Source organism: Eurosta solidaginis, chromosome 2 (genome assembly GCF_040869045.1).
Source record: "Eurosta solidaginis isolate ZX-2024a chromosome 2, ASM4086904v1, whole genome shotgun sequence".
NCBI lineage: Eukaryota > Metazoa > Arthropoda > Insecta > Diptera > Tephritidae > Eurosta > Eurosta solidaginis.
This window is the reverse complement of record NC_090320.1, coordinates 302,809,641-302,830,152: the sequence shown is the minus strand read 5'-3', so window position 1 is coordinate 302,830,152 and position 20,512 is coordinate 302,809,641. Positions and strand designations below refer to the sequence as shown.

The window sequence follows — 20,512 nt, the reverse complement described above, 5'->3', positions numbered from 1 at the left end:
CGCCCTGCAGAACTTTTTCATTTTCTTCTACTTAATATGGTAGGTGTCACACCCATTTTACAAAGTTTTTTTCTAAAGTTATATTTTGCGTTAATAAACTAATCCAATTACCATCTTTCATCCCTTTTTTCGTATTTGGTATAGAATTATGGCATTTTTTTCGTTTTTCGTAATTTTCGATATCGAAAAAGTGGGCGTGGTCGTAGTCCGATTTCGGCCATTTTTATACCAATACAAAGTGAGTTCAGATAAGTACGTGAACTGAGTTTAGTAAAGATATATCGATTTTTGCTCAAGTTATCGTATTAACGGCCGAGCGAAGGACAGACGGTCGACTGTGTATAAAAACTAGGCGTGGCTTCAACCGATTTCGCCCTTTTTCACAGAAGCAAGTTATCGTCCCAGAATCTAAACTCCTACCAAATTTCACAAGGCTTGGTAAATTTTTGTTCGACTTATGGCATTAAAAGTCTCCTAGACAAATGAAATGAAAAAGGGCGGAGCCACGCCCATTTTGAAAATTTTTTTTTATTTTCGCATTTTGTTGCACCATATCATTACTGGAGTGGAATTTTGACATAATTTACTTATATACTGTAAAGATATTAAATTTTTTGTTATACTCAGTTGAGCAGAGCTCACAGAGTATATTAAGTTTGATTGGATAACGGTTGGTTGTACATATATAAAGGAATCGAGATAGATATAGACTTCCATATATCAAAATAATCAGGATCGAAAAAAGATTTGATTGAGCCATGTCCGTCCGTCCGTCCGTTAACACGATAACTTGAGTAAATTTTGAGGTATCTTATGAAATTTGGTATGCAGGTTCCTGAGCACTCACCTCAGATCGCTATTTAAAATGAACGATATCGGACTATAACCACGCCCACTTTTTCGATATCGAAAATTTCGAAAAACCGAAAAAGTGCGATAATTCATTACAAAAGACAGATAGAGCGACGAAACTTGGTAGATGAGTTGAACTTATGACGCAGAATAGAAAACTAGTAAAATTTTGGACAATGGGCGTGGCACCGCCCACTTTTAAAAGAAGGTAATTTAGAAGTTTTGCAAGCTGTAATTTGGCAGTCGTTGAAGATATCATAATGAACTTTGGCTGGAACGTTACTGCTATTACTATATATACGCTTAATAAAAATTTGCAAAATCGGAGAAGGACCACGCCTACTTTTAAAAAATTTTTTTTTAAAGTAAAATTTTAACAAAAAATTGAATATCCTTACAGTATATAAGTAAATTATGTCAACATTCAACTCCAGTAATGATATGGTGCAACAAAATACAAAAATAAAAGAAAATTTCAAAATGGGCGTGGCTCCGCCCTTTTTCATTTAATTTGTCTAGGATACTTTTAACGCCATAATTCGAACAAAAATTAACCAATCATTTTGAAATTTGGTAGGAGCACAGATTTTATGACGTTAACTGTTTTCTGTGAAAATGGGCGAAATCGGTTGATGCCACGCCCAGTTTTTATACACAGTCGTCCGTCTGTCCTTCCGCATGGCCCTTAACACGATAACTTGAGCAAAAATCGGCATATCTTTAATGAACTTAGTTGACGTGCTTACTTGAACTCACTTTATCTTGGTATAAAAAATGAACGATATCCGACTATGACCACGCCCACTTTTTGATATCGAAAAAAACTCTCATTAATACCTTTAATTTGATACCCATATCGTACAAACTTATTCTAGAGTCACCCCTGGTCCACCTTTATGGCGATATCTCGAAAAGACGTCCACCTATAGAACTAAGTCCCACGCCCTTTTAAAATACTCATTAACACCTTTCATTTGATACCCATATCGTACAAACAAAGTCTAGAGTCACCCCTGGTCCACCTTTATTGCGATACCTCGAAAAGGCGTACACCTATAGAACTAAGGCCCACTCCCTTTTAAAATACTCATTAACACCTTTCTTTTGATACCCATATTGTACAAACGCATTCTAGAGTCAACCCTGATCCACCTTTATGGCTATATCCCTAAATGGCGTCCACCTATAGAACTATGGCCCACTCCCTCATAAAATACTCTTTAATGCCTTTCATTTGATACACATGTCATACAAACATATTCCAGGGTTTCCCTCGGTTCATTTTCCTACATGGTTATTTTCTCTTATGTTGTCACCATAGCTCTCAACTGAGTATGTAATGTTCGGTTACACCCGAACTTAACCCTCCTTACTTGTTAAAATTTGACTTAAAAAAAAAATTGTTTACAAGTGGGCGTGGTCGTTCTCCGATTTTGCTAATTTTTATTAGGCATATATATAGTAATAGGAGTAACGTTCCTGCCAAATTTCATCATGATGTCTTCAACGACTGCCAAATTACAGCTTGCAAAAGTTTTAAATTACCTTCTTTTAAAAGTGGGCGGTGCCACGCCCATTGTCCAAAATTTTACTAATTTTCTATTCTGCGTCATAAGTTCAACTCACCTACCAAGTTCCATCGCTTTATTCGTGTTTGGTAATGAATTATCGCACTTTTTCTGTTTTTCGAAATTTTCGATATCGAAAAAGTGGGCGTGGTTATAATTCGATATTGTTCATTTTAAGTAGCGATCTGAGATGAGTGCTCAGGAACCTACATACCAAATTTCATCAAGATACCTCAAAATTTACTCAAGTTATCGTGTTAACGGACGGACGGACATGGCTCAATCAAATTTTTTTTCGATCCTGGTGACTTTGATATATGGAAGTCTATATCTATATCGATTCCTTTATACCTGTACAACCAACCGTTATCCAATCAAAGTTAATACACTCTGTGAGCTCTGCTCAACTGAGTATAAAAAAAGTAAGGTGTGATAACCTCTGAAGAGATTTTAGGCGGAGCTTCTCTTGCAATTTGCGTCGATACCTACATGTTTTATGCCGCCTCCGAACGGCATTTACAAGGCAGATGAGTTTTCACTGAGAAGCTTTTCATAGCAGTGCTTGCGCAATCACTGCCGAGGGGAGCCCGATTAGAAAAAATGTCTTCTAATTGAAAAACCTGGTTTCTAAAATTGATTGATGTTGCTCTGCCCTGAGCATGAACCAAGGATCTTCGGTTCCACGCTACCACCACACCACGGCGGCCGTCTGCGCTTCGTCTAATTTAAAATTAATTACAACTCATTTTATTGTTAACTTTTAAATGTCTTTTGAGAAGAAAAAAAGAATTCCCTATAGGATCCAGTCCCAGCTACTTCATCTCCAGCATCCAAATAAACCATGCCACACTTTTTTTCGCTTAATATCTTCTATTGCTATGTAAAACAGATATCCTCCTAACAGGCCTGACGTGTGCATTTGACCTTAGGACACAAGCACTGTGCAAGCATCCACTGGGGCTTTGTGGTACCTCTGCAGGCGAACCAAATACTTATAAAATTTTATATTTTTTTCTCGTCAACTCAACGAACTTTTGTCAATCCCTCGTATGTATGCATATGTTTTACCTGGAGGTAGTATAAACTCAGGCGGCAAAGTGCATTTCATTACCAAACCAAACTATTCACACATACACTGATAGTTTATGTGTTTATATGTTACAATGTTGTTTCATCAATCTGTCAGCTCTGCATGATTCCATCTGTAATCTGAATCTGGAGTCTCATTTAACTTTTAAAGAAATCGTTGTAGGAAAATTTGTTGCATGAATATAGCTTTAATTAAGAATTAAAGCATTTCAATAAACAAAACCTCACGCTTTAGTCTTAGACACTGGTCTGATTGGCTGGTTCTTCACCACTAGCAGAGCCGCTCCTCTTTTCGATGTGCTAAAATCACGATATTTGTCTCTGTCTGATTTGAAGAAAAATATCTGTGATTTCAGCTGACCATATCCCAACTAAATAGTAGTGGAAGTGCCTACTTCTTTCAACATGCTACACGTGTATTGTACAGAGCCAACGGCAGAATTCATCCGATATGCCCAACCACTGCATCTTTGGAAAGACTAATAAGAATCTGGTTGTATCAACGTCAAATTTGCTTAGATATACCAAACGAGCCTGGATATTAACCAGAGTGGTAGAAAGTACTGCCCACCCTGTTCTGCAGCGCGGAACCAATCATGAACATGGCTGTAGACAAACACCATGTTCCCAAATGTGCAAATTTCCCACACTTATGCATGTTTAAATAAACTGATTTGGATCTACCTTTGTACCTTAGGAGTGGGCTCGAGCGGCACGCGAGTTTATCTAATTTCCAAATTGCACTATGCGTTTTTCGGCACTGCCATCCCGGCTTCTCTCCTCTGCACTTCCTAAATGCTACTTTGGTGTGGAAAATTCGTATTCTATTGTAGTAATAGTAAAAAGGTGGGCTTTGGCAAAGGCTGAGGTGTACCTGAGGCTATCGAGATTAAAGTTGAGGACCCGCAAACTGCCATAGAATAATGAAACAGTATATACATGTGTGCTACACTATATATAATACACGCATACATGGCTATTGGTGTTGTGAGGGTAAAAACATTCCGTAGCAAACAGGTGGGGAGAAAAGTGGTCTGACTTATAAGAACGACAACGGTACAATGTGAGTAGGTCACGGCCAACTTCGAGAGGCTACGGGACACGTCTCAATAACGGGATGGGAGCTTCGGTGATGATGAAGGGTTTGCAGAGCCCGATGTTTACTTTCCATACATAGCTGATCTTTTAGGAATAGTCGTCATCGATGTGTTTAAGTAACATGAACTATGAATATATTCCTTTCGTTTGCTTCATTAACAATTGAGTGTGCTTGCGATTCTCAACAAGTTAGTGAAATATCCCAAACACATTGTTTAAAATTAAATAAAATTTGTATATCAGATGTTTTTCCAAAATGAGGTGCTTCAATATGCAGTCAACACCTCAGCGCCCAAAGGCTCAACCCAAAGTAATACATTTAAGTAATACATAATTGTGGAATTTTCACAGCGAAATAGAGAAGCTTTTATTTAATACATACTAAGTTGCAACAGATGCTAAACGTCCTCTGTTCTTCTACAAGAACAAAAAATAGAATAAACAAATAAGCTAATATACACTTCACTGAAATAATAAATAATAAATTTATAAAAAATTACTTTTCGCCCTCCAAATCACCAAAGCTTAAGTACGGTGCTAGGGGAAAGAGCCATCTGTTCATAAAAGCTTCCTCGAATTAGCGATATCCTGAAAGCATCTGGCCCGTCGTCCTTTTCTAAGTTTATAATGACTCACGCCATGACATCTCTTCTTCAAGTCAGCGAGCTAAGAGAAGAGGAGTTAAATGCCTAAAATGCATCTATTCCCGCTAGCTCACATGTGGGGAATGAAGTGCCCTTGCGCACTTTTTATATACCGTTCGTGGTCGATGGTTTGCTGTGCTGCATACTCTTTGAAAATTAGATGCTCTTCATTTTATCACTTCCATGACTAGGTAGGAATACGAATCTATAGCCGTGGCCCGACCCCGCTACAAAAACGTACGGCTTCGTTGAATGAAAACCTTAAGGCATCAACTTTTAAAAGACTGAACCTCTATGTAATTTTTATTGAAGAACCTTACCCAAAAATTTCACTTAACAAGCAAAAAAAAAAAACATTTTGCAAAATCACACTCGCCCTATTATTTGCATTCAAACTTTTGATGTAAAAATAAATAAAAAAAATTTACATTTCAGCAATTCTTTCTTGACGTTAATTCAATTTGCATTGCTTTCAGGAAATCTATTAAAAATTGAAACCAAGAACGAATTCATTCACTCTACGCTTCATGCTCCTTTAGAGTTGCATGCCTCACATAAAAATACTTCCAAACAAATTCACCCAATTTATTTATCCTCAAATACACTTTTAATTGCCAGCAAATTTGTAGTTTCCTTAACAAACTTTAAAATGCAAAGCAAAAAAAACAAGAAGAAATTGGAAAAGCGGATTTAGAAATATTGTTGTTTGGTAGTTTTGTTTGTTGTGATGGCGTAGGGTTCAACGATAAACAAAACAATAGAAGAATGCATAAAAGTACAAACCACGTAATAAAACTATTCTGTAGACAGACGAAAGGATAAGAGGCAAGAGCCGACCGAAACTAGGCGAGGAGCTCTGCCGCCAACGCATTTGCCTAATGAAATGAAACTGACGTTCTAAAGGCAAACTTATTTATGTATCGTCGAATAAGAGCAATTGATGTTGAGTGACGTAATGCGTGCATAGACAGGGGGAGTGGAACAATGCTGCAACATGAAACCGAATTTTACATTTTCAGTGCGCAATAGCTCTTACAAAATTCACATAAATGCATTGACGTACAACTCTTGCCTTAAAACTACCATCACTATCTTCACTACCAACAATCCTAACATATAGTTAAATACAGTGATGGAAATTGAGATAGGACAAGTTATAAATATTTAAGCAATTTTATGTGTGTGTTCTTGGTTAGTTAAAATCGCTGTTTTGACTGCCACATTTTTTTAGTCTGACAGTTAGAACCCGTATGCGCCATCTTCTATTTTTGACCCGGTTTACCGCTCTCGCCTTTACGTTGAGCCTTTAAATAGCTCATGCAGCTTAATGCTTCTTCGAGAACAGCTATGTCACTTCATGTGCCCTTGGCACCTCTTTTATGCTGGCCAGCTTCCTACAATTTGCCTAGAACTGATACCATATATTCCAGCAGCTCGTTCTGATGCTTTTATTTGAGACAGCCTCGTATGGGAGCCGCTCGCTTGTCCTTCTCCAAAGAGTTCTGCGCAAAGTCGCTGTTGGCTGTCTAAATAATTGTTTTTCACCCATACGGCCTTGTTATCTTTCCCTTTCTCGTTTTTTAGATTTTTGAACTTTGTACTGATTTTTTCTATTGGGTCTCCGTTTTAAGAGGCTTCCGTAGTGTTAGCCATCGCCAACTTCCGTATTTATTTATGCATACGCAGAGGCAAAATGCAGCGTTTGTCAGGAGTTATCTCAAATGATCCTCTTCGATTAGTTTTATGACGACGTCAATAAAACAAACTTGAACACCTGCCAGGACTTCACGGCACATTAAATTTACATATTAACAGAATGCGAGGGTAGAAGTCACGTGGGTACCTGCCAATGTAAGACCCAACCCCCCAGTGTCAGTTAAACACTGATCCATATCCGTTGATTGGCGGCCCAACAAGTTGATACCAATCAGCTGAATTGGGTGTTCAAGTCAACCAACCTTGGTATGGCCGAGGAGTATCTAATCCCGCCATTCCATTTAATCACCGGTTGCACGGCAACTCCACCGCGAGTTCCGAGATTGTCTCAGTAACCCTCTTTCCTTGATTTTGTTATCTCAATATCTGATTAATGAATGTGACCAACCTCTTCTGCCCAGCCGTTGCAACAATGTATGAAGCATTGTTGACGACAAATTGGTTTTGCTTCGACATTGCTTAAGGCGGCACTTCCTTCAAACGCTATGACCATCTTGTCATGATCCAAAACGCTCGTTCGCTGTGAACCAACTAACGATTCCATCTATCAGTGCAAATGTCTTTCCAGCATGAATAACAACTTCAATGTTCTATAAAGTGAGAGCATCAATTCCTTGTGAATAAAACTATATGAAGTATTTACGACACAAACACTCGCAAGATACATCGTCGTTAAACATGGTACTACTCCACTTGCGCCCAAGACACATCTCATTAGCCACAGGTACTAGTGCGTTCAAGATCATGTTGCGACCTGCATTATTTGCTACGCTATGCACCACTTTTGCGCTTCATTTTTGCTTCAATTTCCACTCAGATATCACTATCAATCTTCGTTTCCATTTCTGCTCAAATCTGCACTCCAGTATCATTTTCGCTCCGTGTATTCCACAATTTAGGGCTATGGTCAACCTTTCCAACCATAGACCTGTGTTAAAAGGTTTTCCGCCTCAGAAATATTTTCGCAAAGCAGCTCGCATACTGCTGCCATCCGACATACTCCGTCAAATCTTGCCACACTTTTGGATGTGCCCGTCCGTTCTGCGAAAGCATCCTTATAGGCATCCTTACGCAATGCAGCCTAAGGCAGCTTCAAACATCTCAAAAGACAATATGAGCATCGGCCCACTCGTACAATTATCGATTGTTTTTAGTTGACGATAGGCATACATTTCTCGATTACGCTCCGTGTTTCAGCGGTTGTCACAATTATGGGATGTGATCAACACTTTCGTCTGCCCATGGGTCAGCTTTCAATGAATTTGGTTTATCGAGACAAGCAAGAGACCGAATTCCTATAACTATGTCTACTCAGAGCTAGTCATAAAGTGAAATCTTTTTTGAAACCACAGCCACCGCGATTATCCTACTAGGGGCTGAACCCATGGACAGGAGGTGAGACCTGAATACAAGCATCATGTGATGCAGTGCATCAGATCATAATTGGCTTTTCCTACTCCCCCGCGGTGACAGTTTTTAAAGACCATGCTTAGGGTCCCGCAGGTGATACGCCGCGTCCATTCTGCTCCCTTTCGAGTAAAGTCACCTTACTCATGGATTGGTTAGCCATGGTATTATGGTCGCCTTTTACGACCGGTATACCTACCGTGGGCATATTCTAACCCCTAACCCACAGGGGGAATATTGACGGAATGTTGGAGATACGAGTTCAATACTCAGCTCCCGAGAAGCTGGCTGCTGATGAAGAAGTGAAATTCAGAAACATGTCCTAGTAACCATCGCCGTTTGTAAACTTTGCTCTTTTTCTCTAATATCAATTATATATTAACTTTACGTCCGTTTGGGCGAGGTATCTTCCTACTAAAGTAGCCCATTATCCATCGTATTTCCAGTTCAAGACAGTAGGCGCCCAATGAGTACTCAATTTCATTATTATCTTCCGGGAAGTTCCCTCTTTCCACCACCAGAGGAGGCGGCTGCTGAATTGAGCACCCTCGATTTTACTTTTAATGCTACCTCTACTTTTATTTTTCATTTCACTTGTGCTTTTACTTTTATGTATGCTCCAAAGGGAAACTATTTCTTCTCATAGCTCCTTGTATTCATATTTATGAACGCAGCTGTGACATTGCTGTGTTGTTGGGCTTCAGAACGTACTAGCTACTATTCAAATTGATCGGTTTGGGCGAAAGCGGAATGTTGTTGAGCCATTATATGAGCATGCAGCATGAGCAGGTGCAAAAGGGTGAGGGGAGTGTAGGGAAAGTTCCAAAAGCGGGAGGAATTGAATTTACGTGCTCGAAGCGAAAGTTTTTAGCAAATTATTTGCAGCAGAAGTTTTGCATTAAATCCCCATCAGTTTGTAAATGTTAAGTGCGCGTTTGCATGTATGTATGTGTGTATGCGTGAGTGGCTGTGTGTGTCGGGTGCAATTGTGAAGATAAATGTATAAGCCTAGGATGGTATTTAGTGCAAAGGGATTTTGTTAAACTAACCGACTAGCTGACGCTATCTGCTCATACACAAATGCTTCAAAGGGTTACGTAAATACCTACATAACAGAGATTGAAAATAACTGTTATTGTACAAAACCTCATACTGAAAGAATAATGCCACCTACATTGGAAGTTCACCAACCATATCACGTACAATCGATAAATGGATTGTTTTTTAGTTTTTTCAATTTTAACATAAAAATCATAAATAATTTTCTCGCTTTTTAGTTCTTATTTTCGCCCCAAAATTAACTATTATTCTCCAAACGAAATAAAAAACCGAAAGCTAACTATAAAAAAGCGATTGTATTCAATAAAACTTATAACTGTTGCGATCCCTGCTCCATATAAATACATTAGAGTGGTCTTAAAAATTTGTTTTCCGCAAAAAGACTGTACCGCTCCCGCAATTTATTCCTTTGTATGTAAGTAATAAATACCATAACTCCTGGGCAAATCACACCAGCTTAAGGCGTGGGACATTCCCATTGAAAATGCCCAAACCCATTTTTTTTAATTTTAGAAAATAATGCCCGACAAATCTTATAAAAAGTTGTAAATATGCTGTTATCATCAAGAATTTTCCAACGTTTTTTTTTATGAAACCAATTGACGTATCAAGTCAAAATCAGGTACACATATCTCCCACATTAGTTAAGGACCACGCCTATTCTATAAACATTTTGTTTTCTTTTAAATAAAGGGTCATAGGCTAATGTAAAAGGTAATATCTTTGCGAAAAATATCTTCATATCAATCGTATTTTACTTGCAAAATACCATTATAACAAGAAATTTAAGAAAGTAAAATATTTAAAATAGGTGTTTCATCACTCCTTCTTTGATCACTCATTATTCTGCGTTTCGATAGCCATAATTGGAAGAACAATTGAACTATTGTGAAGAAAGTCTATATCCTTATTTTTTATAATATAAATATGAATATTTCCAACAAAATCGGTCAAAATACATTTAATAAACACCTCGCTTTTTAACAACACTTAGTGTCAAAAAACTGAAACTAAATAAACTGTACGACAGCCCTTTACTTCTACTTAATTGGCGCTTAAACGGTTATATCCGTCCAACTAGGTGCGCCAATCGCTTCCGCGCTCCGCCAACTGGCGCTAATCGGTCACACCAAGGGAGTTTAAATCGTTTTCCACCTGGTCTTTCCAGTGGAGTGGTGGCCGCCCTCTACCTCCTAGCAGGGTTACGTTAAAAATATTTTCTGTCATTCGCATAACATGGCCTAGCCACCGTAGCCGCTGAGTTTTAATTCGCTGGACTATGCTGATGTCTGCGTAAAGCTCGTACAGCTCATAATTAAATCTTCTTCGGTACTCGCCATCGCCAACGTGTAGAGGTCCTTAAATCTTTTGAAAATTTTCTCGCGAAAACTCCCAGAGCCGCTTCTTCTGATTCATGCTTCTGCACCATATAGCATGACGGGTACGATAAGTGAATTGTAGAGCATGATTTTCGTTTGCGGACAGAGGAATTTACTTTTCAATTTCCTACCTAGTCCAAATTAGCATTTAATGGCAAGCGTGATTCTTCGCTGGATTTCAGAGATGATGTTGTTGCTTGCGTTAATGCTGTTTACCAAATAAACGAAGTCTTTTACTTTTATATTGGGTTCCGATCGATTTGTTAACTTTTTTGTGTATTTTTAAGCTCGTTCGATCTAAATGGGTTGAGTGCAAATAAAACGAGTTATTTCACCTTACGGCCCAACGTTTCGCCAACTTTCCTTGGCATCTTCAGGGGCGGATATTGGTATTTAAACATTGAAGCTAAAATACGAATTTAGACATTGATTGTTGTCATTAAGCTAAAAAACTGATTTTTATACTCAGTTGAGCAGAGCTCACAGAGTATATTAAGTTTGATTGGATAACGGTTGGTTGTACATATATAAAGGAATCGAGATAGATATAGACTTCCATATATCAAAATAATCAGGATCGAAAAAAAATTTGATTGAGCCATGTCCGTCCGTCCGTCCGTCCGTCCGTTAACACGATAACTTGAGTAAATTTTGAGGTATCTTGATGAAATTTGGTATGTAGGTTCCTGAGCACTCATCTCAGATCGCTATTTAAAATGAACGATATCGGACTATAACCACGCCCAGTTTTTCGATATCGAAAATTTCGAAAAACCGAAAAAGTGCGATAATTCATTAAAAAAGACCGATAAAGCGACAAAACTTGGTAGATGAGTTGAACTTATGACGAAAAATAGAAAATTCGTAAAATTTTGGACAATGGGCGTGGCACCGCCCACTTTTAAAAGAAGGTAATTTAAAACTTTTGCAAGCTGTAATTTGGCAGTCGTTGAAGATATCATGATGAAATTTGGCACGAACGTTACTCTTATTACTATATGTACACTTAATAAAATTTAGCAAAATCGGAGAAGGACCACGCCCACTTTTAAAAAAAAAATTTTTTTAAAGAAAAATTTTAACAAAAAATTTAATATCTTTACAGTATATAAGTAAATTATGCCAAGATTCAACTCCAGTAATGATATTGTGCAACAAAATAAAAAAATAAAAGAAAATTTAAAAATGGGCGTGGCTCCGCCCTTTTTCATTTAATTTGTCTAGGATACTTTTAACGCCATAAGTCGAACAAAAATTAACAAATCCTTTTGAAATTTGGTAGGGGCATAGATTTTATGGCGTTAACTGTTTTCTGTGAAAATGGGCGAAATCGGTTGATGTCACGCCCAGTTTTTATACACAGTCGTCCGTCTGTCCTTCCGCATGGCCGTTAACACGATAACTTGAGCAAAAATCGATATATCTTTACTAAACTCAGTTCACGTACTTATCTGAACTCACTTTATCTTGGTATGAAAAATGAACGAAATCCGACTATGACCACGCCCACTTTTTCGATATCGAAAATTACGAAAAATGAAAAAAATGCCATAATTCTATACCAAATACGAAAAAAGGGATGAAATATGGTAAGGTAATTGGATTGTTTTATTGACGCGAAATATAACTTTAGAAAAAACTTTATAAAACGGTTGTGACACCTACCATATTAAGTAGAAGAAAATGAAAATGTTCTGCAGGACGAAATAAAAAACCCTTAAAATCTTGGCAGGTATTACATATATAAATAAAGTAGCGGTATCCAACAGATGATGTTCTGGGTCACCCTGGTCCACATTTTGGTCGATATCTGGAAAACGCCTTCACATATACAACTACCACCACTCCCTTTTAAAACTCTCATTAATACATTTAATTTGATACCCATATCGTACAAACTCATTCTAGAGTCACCCCTGGTCCACCTTTATGGCGATATTTCGAAAAGGCGAACACCTATAGAACGAAGGCCCACTCCCTTTTAAAAATACTCATTAACACCTTTCATTTGATACCCATATCGTACAAACGCATTCTAGAGTCACACCTGGTCCATCTTTATGGCGATATCTCGAAAAGGCGTCCACCTATAGAACTAAGGCCCACTCCCTCTTAAAATACCCATTAACTCCTTTCGTTTGATACCCATATTGCACAAACGAATTCTAGAGTCACCCCTGGGCCACCTTTATGGCGATATCTCGAAACGGCGTCCACCTATGGAACTAAGGATTACTCCCTTTTAAAATACTCATTAACACCTTTCATTTGATACCCATATCGTACAAACGCATTCTAGAGTCACACCTGGTCCATCTTTATGGCGATATCTCGAAAAGGCGTCCACCTATAGAACTAAGGCCCACTCCCTCTTAAAATACTCATTAACTCCTTTCGTTTGATATCCATACTGCACAAACGAATTCTAGAGTCCCCCTGGTCCACCTTTATGGCGATATCTCGAAAAGGGTCCACATATAGAACTAAGCCCCACGCCCTTTTAAAATAATCATTAACACCTTTCATTTGATACCCATATCATACAAACAAATTCTAAAGTCACCCCTGGTCCACCTTTATGGCGATATCTCGAAAAGGCGAACACCTATAAAACGAAGGCCCACTCCCTTTTAAAAATACTCATTAACACCTTTGATTTGATACCCATATCGTACAAACAAAGTCTAGAGTCACCCCTGGTCCACCTTTATTGCGATACCTCGAAAATGCGTCCACCTATAGAACTAAGGCCCACTCCCTCTTAAAATACTCATTAACTCCTTTCGTTTGATACCCATATTGCACAAACGAATTCTAGAGTCACCCCTGGCCCACCTTTATGGCGATATCTCGAAACGGCGTCCACCTATAGAACTAAGGCCCACTCCCTTTTAAAATACTCATTAACACCTTTCGTTTGATGCCCATATTGTGCAAACAAATTCTAGGGTCACCCCTGGTCCACCTTTATGGCGATTTCTCGAAACGGCGTCCACCTATGGAACTAAGGATTACTCCCTTTTAAAATGCTCATTAACACCTTTCATTTGATACCCATATCGTACAAACGCATTCTAGAGTCACCCCTGGTCCATCTTTACGGCGATATCTCGAAAAGGCGTCCATCTATAGAACTTAGGTCCACGCCCTTTTAAAATACTCATTAATACCTTTCATTTGATACCCATATCGTACAAACGCATTCTAGAGTCAACCCTGAACCACCTTTATGGCTATATCCCTAAATGGCGTCCACCTATAGAACTATGGCCCACTCCCTCATAAAATACTCTTTAATGCCTTTCATTTGATACACATGTCATACAAACACATTCCAGGGTTTCCCTCTGTTCATTTTCCTACATGGTTATTTTCCCTTATGTTGTCACCATAGCTCTCAACTGAGTATGTAATGTTCGGTTAAATCCGAACTTAACCTTCCTTACTTGTTACAATTAAAAACGATACCATCTAATGTGGCACACTTGTCATACTAAAGTTAACTCGAAATTATGGCTGCCAAAAGTAGCGTAGTTTCCAAGGCGCAAATGCGCTGACTCTGCTCGATGACATCAGGTACTTCGTTTTGTCTTCATTCATCATCAATCCCATCAATTTATTAATTTCATGTTTTTAGTCTGGCAACGCTGCCTTTAATATACATAACTTTTCAAAAATAGATGTCAATGATTGGCCTCTAGCCGTATGTTTTAAATGAAACACAACGGCGACATCTACCTTTCATAACTCATTTGTACAAAAATATCACGACCTCTGTTTCTCCCGTCTCCCAATGATCCAGAGCATTCTCCTGAGAACTGATCGGGATACGGAAAACTAGAAACTCACTGGATGATGGCTAATTTGTGTGAAGTGAGGAAGTTGGATCAAAAAGAGAAATATATGCTGTTGAGAATCGACCTGAAGCAAATAAGTGTTTTTTTTATTTAATGGAAAATCATAAAACAGTTTTAACAAACGTGGAAGAAGAACAAGAAATGTTGTCTAAGTTCGGATGTAAACGAACATCATATCGAACAGTTCTTTTAGTTCAGTTTCTTGGCCCTAAGTATTATCGAAATAGGGGTGTTTACTTAATGATTTTGAGTCTTTTATTAGAAGTATTCCTCTTTGTTCAGGAAATAAGTGTAATGGGTTTCTGCCCCCATTGAAACATGTTTAAGTTACGTCAATCGGTCTTCGAGTTCTGGCTCCAGAAACCGTAGCCAATGCATGATCAAATAAGAGGCGGTGCCACGCCCGTTTCAAAAAATTGTTGTCATTCATTAAATTTTTATAAATACACTTTAGAGGAGAAATAGCGTATTACCAACTTTTTATAAGGGTTTGTTGGGCATGGCTCTCGAAAATAACAAAAAACTCGATTCTGGGCAGTTTCAATGGAAATGTGCCACGCCTTAGCCTAAAGTTATCTGCCCAAGAGTTTGGAAATTAAATACCTATATACAAAGGAATAATTTGAGGGGGCGGTACTATTTTTTTTATACAAAATATGTCCAGTCTAATGTACATACATGTAGTAATAGTTTTTTGTAACATTAAATGTGTGTGTGTGTATGTAGAAATTGCATATATTTTCAATTCTTAAAGTACCTGAGCATAATTCAAACACTAGAAAAGTAATTACATTTGCAGACACACACACACAGATATCTATTGAATGTAATTATAACACATCATCTAATCCTATTTGTAATTCTCTTGAAACCAACAAATCAATTAATTTAACTTTCATAAATTTTCATCCATATCCTATTCGTCTTCTTCTAACCCCACATTTCATAATCTCTTATGTCTACATTTATTCTCATTGTTTTTTGTCATTTTATTTTTTCTTTCATCAATAATAGATAAGCCTCACTGGACCTATAATGACACTTCATTGGTGCAATATGCCTACATTGGTGGTATGGTGAATATTTCATGCGACGCAATGGGCGAGCCACCACCTTCGTTTACCTGGGTGCATGAGGGTCGCGCTATAACTGGACGTAATTATCGCATTTTCTTTGCTGATTATGGTTCAACGTTGCAAATTCATGTCCGTAATGAATCACAACTTGGCGATTATAAATGTAAAGTTGCTAATCCATTGGGCACGCTAGAGCGCATATTTAAGCTGCGTAAAGGCCAAAAGCCTAGCGGTACATCGCGTTTTCAATTGTTGCGTGCATTCACTGATGGCTTCGACCTCGATATTAGATCGGTGAAATATTCGAATGTTGAGGAGAATATGCACACGTTCGGCTATCGTGTGCAATATATGAGCGAAAGCGATTTTAAACATAGCGCGGGTAATTGGAGTTATGCCAAACATAAAGATTTCCATTTTCATAGAGGTAAGTTGAAGAAAAAAAAATTTACCAAAATTGAAATGTGCTAAGGCAATTAGAGAAACGGTAGCATGATTACTATTCTTGAGCTAATTAATTAATAAAGGAGAAAATATGCAAAATTCTCCATTCCTAAAGTCAAACACATGTCTCTAATAGATACTACATTAATCCAAGTCATATAGAAAAAAAAAATTTTTTTCATGTAACAGACCGGTTGGTAGTACTGGACCGTAAGTGATTGTCTCGAAGAAATCTCGAAAAAAGGGCCCAAAATATCAAAGAAAGCGATTAGAAATTATCCTGAAGAAATACCGTCATGACTCGGAATTTATAAACAAAACTAACCAAAGTCAACCTGGGAAGACCGAAATTTAATTCTATGCTTAATTGATCGCTAAAGAATTCTCACACCAGTTCAGAAATAGCAAGGACGGGTACCGAAGAAGTTCACACGTTCACTAACTGGTGCTGTAATAGCCAACACATTATTTAGAAATTGTTCCACGAAATAATAAAATAATAGTCCGGACCCTACGATTAGATTCTGGCTATTGTTACCCAAACGGGCTGAATTAGATTGTTTTACTTCAGGGTCTTCGCTCCAGCGTATCATTAAGTCCATAAGCCGTTGGGCTTATGTGTTTATTTTAGTTCCAACTCACTTAGATGATAACGACGACATAAGTGTCATAGCTCTTTTGAGGACTATGATGGCAGGTCATGTATCTGGAGTGTGCGGATACTTTTAAAAGGAGGTTGATGTCCTCGTGAAGGTAAAGGCTGTCGTCATCGCCATGGAGAAGAGGCCTTGGACCTGGAATTAGAGGAAACCACAAAAGTTAGCAACAGTGTTGGTATAGTCGTGGTGAAGAGCCTTCGCCGCCAAGTTATGCCCACATTTATATGCGCCGGGGCAAGGTCCTGCAGAAATTATAATGTCGATTTGATAACCGACGTTCATGGGCTTCTTAGTTCTAGATAGCAAGGAGATGAAGAACTTAATATAACAGGTTAGTTTAGGACCTAACCTAACCTTATTTTTGCACATAGCTTCCTTTCAAGTCCATACATACTCCGCAGGTGTTCCTTCAGTCGAGAAACAATAAAGCAATCACTGGGGCCTATAATCGGCGGAAAGAGGGCCCATCTCTTCAATGGCATATTTTTTTGTAGAAAGATAACTCTAACCCGCAGTTTTCTGCATCTTTTCCTTGATAACCCTCCGCAATCTTTTCATATTTTCTGCTTAGAAGGAGGCCAAAAATGAGCTTCCTTAGTGTTATAATATAGACTCGATTCTACTTTTGCTTCTCGGTGAACATTATTGAAACCTAACACGCGTAGGGAAACCCCCAGCGGGTTAGGGGGTTAGAATATACCCGCGGTAGGTATGCCTGTCGTAAGAGGCGACTAAAATACCAGATTCAAGGGGTTGTGTTGCGCAACCTTTTCAGGTTACAAGCGCAATATATAGCTTCTCCAAACCCAATTGTCAACCTCACCTTCGAGCGGCGAATCCCGTTTCACTAACAGACGAGGCTCCTCATGGAACTTGTGGGTGGGGAGGGAGGGATGGCCTGAAGGTTTAGTGTGGGCATATAAATCGTTCCCGAGATGGTCGGGCTAGCACCTTAATGGAGCTGTGTTACCGAAGCGTACATCGATAACACTCCCCAAAGTCTTAGGGGAGTGAGCTTATCGCTACAACAACAACAACGCGTAGGGAACTTTCTCATATGCAATTTCTGCCCAAGGATTCTTTGAATACTGCCATATTCCAGTGACCTCAGCTACATTCCTGATAGTCAGCCTTCAATCGGCCAATTTAATTTTGTTCGCGTTATCTTCAGTGAAGGATGTGCATGACGGTCCATCGCGATGTTTGTCATTTGCCAATGTTCTTTGCAGTATAAATTTCTTCGCCCACCGAGCAAAGAGGCTCTTCTTTCATAGTTTTTTTAAACAGATCTCACCTCAAACTTTTTTCTATTTTGACCTTCACTTCTCAGCAGCTTGTTGTCAAACGAGTATCGCTCTCGGGAATCATGACCTATATAAGTGATTTTCTAAACAATTCTATACCTGAGCAGTTAGAGGGTAGTTTATTATTTTTTTTTTTATGCAGTAGAAATAATCGATTGTCGCCACTTTAACAAAAGCACCGTAAGTTTTGCCTTCTATGGCCTCAGGTAGTTAAAATATATTCCGTTTTAACAGGGTGCAAAAAAAAAAAATACTTTCCCATTCTTGAAATCTACACAAGATAGGGCTATTTCCAACTTTTTGCAATCTCTGCGCTTTGCTACAAAATTTCTAATGAAAATTCAAATTAAATTCTTTGCAAATCCTTTTTTGGTACCTTAAAGATTTAATGTAATGATACCCAATATTACCGTTCGCCTGAATGCATCACCAATAACAATATGCGACACAATCAACTTTTTTTCTGGGTATTGGACCAAACCAACTTTTTTTGGGAGATTGAGGCTTAAGTATAAAAAGTACTATCTCCGTTTTTCGAAGTTAGCCTAGATATCGGCTTTCAAAATTCGAAATTCTACGTTTCGAAATTTAATTTTTTTGTTCAGCAAATTGTAAAAGTAAAAATGTGGTCGTGGTTCAATCTTTTCCCTTATTTGAAGGGTTGAATTCTTTTTTTTTTGAGAAATTTAGTATAACAGCTCTTATACGAGGTAAAAAGTCTGATAGTCCCATTATAGTGGCTACTACTTTCATGTCTGCACATACTCAAATAAAAGAAACAGGCGGCCCACGGTCACATTTTTATTTTTTTAATTTGCTGAACGCGTTAACAAAAAAATAAAATTTCGAAATGTAGAATTTCAAATTTCGAAAGCCGATATCTATTTTTTGGAGGCTAACTACGAAAAATGGAGATAGTACTTTGTCTACATAAGCCTCAATCTCTACAAAAAAGTGGGTTTGGTCCAATACCCAGCCGGCTGTTGCACAGTGTAATATGTGCTATTCATTTACTGCATTCGCAAAAAAAAACAACAACAATTTATTTTCTTATTTCAACACAAAATTTTCAAATAAAATATCCCTCTCTCTTTCTATCTCACACACACACAGGTGGACGTTTTGTGCTTGATGGACTCGACCGTAATACCACGTATTTGGTGCGCGCCGCAACGCGCAATAAAGCTGGCCTCAGCGATTGGAGTTCAGTGAAAATCTTTGCAACACTAACAAATTTCGCACAAAGAACAGCCACGTTTATTATCTGGCAGACATGTTTAGTAGTTGGCTTAGGATACTCACTTAGCGTATATGTCAAGTTTAGTGTGTATGTTTAAGTTTATATTATACGCATATACTAGCACATATACATACATACATACAAACAAACATGCATATAAACATCCTTTCACAGACACACTTTCATCTCAACGCACCTGGTAACCTCACTTTATTTCAACATTTCGCCCTTGGCTCAACCTACTAGTCCCTTTCCTAATACAAAATGTTATCCCTGTGCTGTAGTAAATTATTGGATAGAGTTAGCGTAAGTAATGCAAAATCTTTGTTAAAATAAATATTTATGCTTTGCATTGTTTGTAGCTGGTTGTTGTCTGTTGTTTGCGATTATTAAACTTTGTTATTTTAGAAGTAAAGTGGAATCGAATTAGGTTTTTAGGTGCCTGATTCATTTCGAATTTTTTTTATTAAATTTTTTTTTTCAAATATTTACATATGTATTTAATTGTTCACGAATTCTGTGATATTTTTTCTTAGTTTTCCTGAAAAAGTCTCTCACGTTTAATTCGCTCTTATAAAAGGAAATCAAATTTCCGTTTATCCTCTTATCTCAGCAATTTTTCAACGAATCATTCAAAAGTGTTCAGCATAATTTTTGTACTTTTTTAAGAATTTACGTAACATCAGTGTCGAAAAAACAAGCAAAACAAACAAATAATGAAGAACTTGAGAGATTTTACTAAATAATTAATTAAGTCCAAATGAATGTTAAATCAAGAAATTGCAAAGCGAAGTAAGGTAATGATGATTAAGAGAGAATAAGCAATTATTGTAGCTTAAATTATTTAACATCTAAAAAAATAGTTAAAATGTAATACATAAAACTAAATAAAATGAATGTATGAAAGGGCTTTGTTTTATTTTTAACTGATTTGCTAGAGCCACCTAGCGCTTAGAGCTAGAAAATGACAAAGGTAAGTTCAAAAGAAAATCAACAAAAGCTTATTTTGATTCTGAAGTGGAGCTTTTCGGGCTTTAAGGCTTTAAGGGAAAATTTAAATTTAGTTCTACCCATATATGTTAAGTAATGATTAAATAATACTAATGATTGCTAATTAACC

At 37.7% G+C, this 20,512-nt stretch overlaps 1 protein-coding gene across 9 annotated transcripts in view; it reads left to right on the top strand.

Annotated features, from left to right (window-relative positions):
- LOC137241334 (neural cell adhesion molecule 2) overlaps positions 1-20,267 on the top strand; it is a 70,961-nt gene extending 50,694 nt beyond the window's left edge. For 6 of the 9 annotated variants that reach the window (XM_067768825.1, XM_067768824.1, XM_067768821.1 and 3 more), the window contains exons 7-8: positions 15,684-16,172; positions 19,266-20,266. In XM_067768825.1, the coding sequence (XP_067624926.1) occupies positions 15,684-16,172; positions 19,266-19,489 (713 nt within the window). In that variant the 3' untranslated portion in view covers positions 19,490-20,266. Of the gene's footprint in view, positions 1-15,683; positions 16,173-19,265 lie in introns of all 9 variants that reach the window. The other 3 variants (XM_067768828.1, XM_067768827.1, XM_067768826.1) reach the window with 1 other exon arrangement.
- Positions 20,268-20,512: the final 245 nt, after the last annotated feature.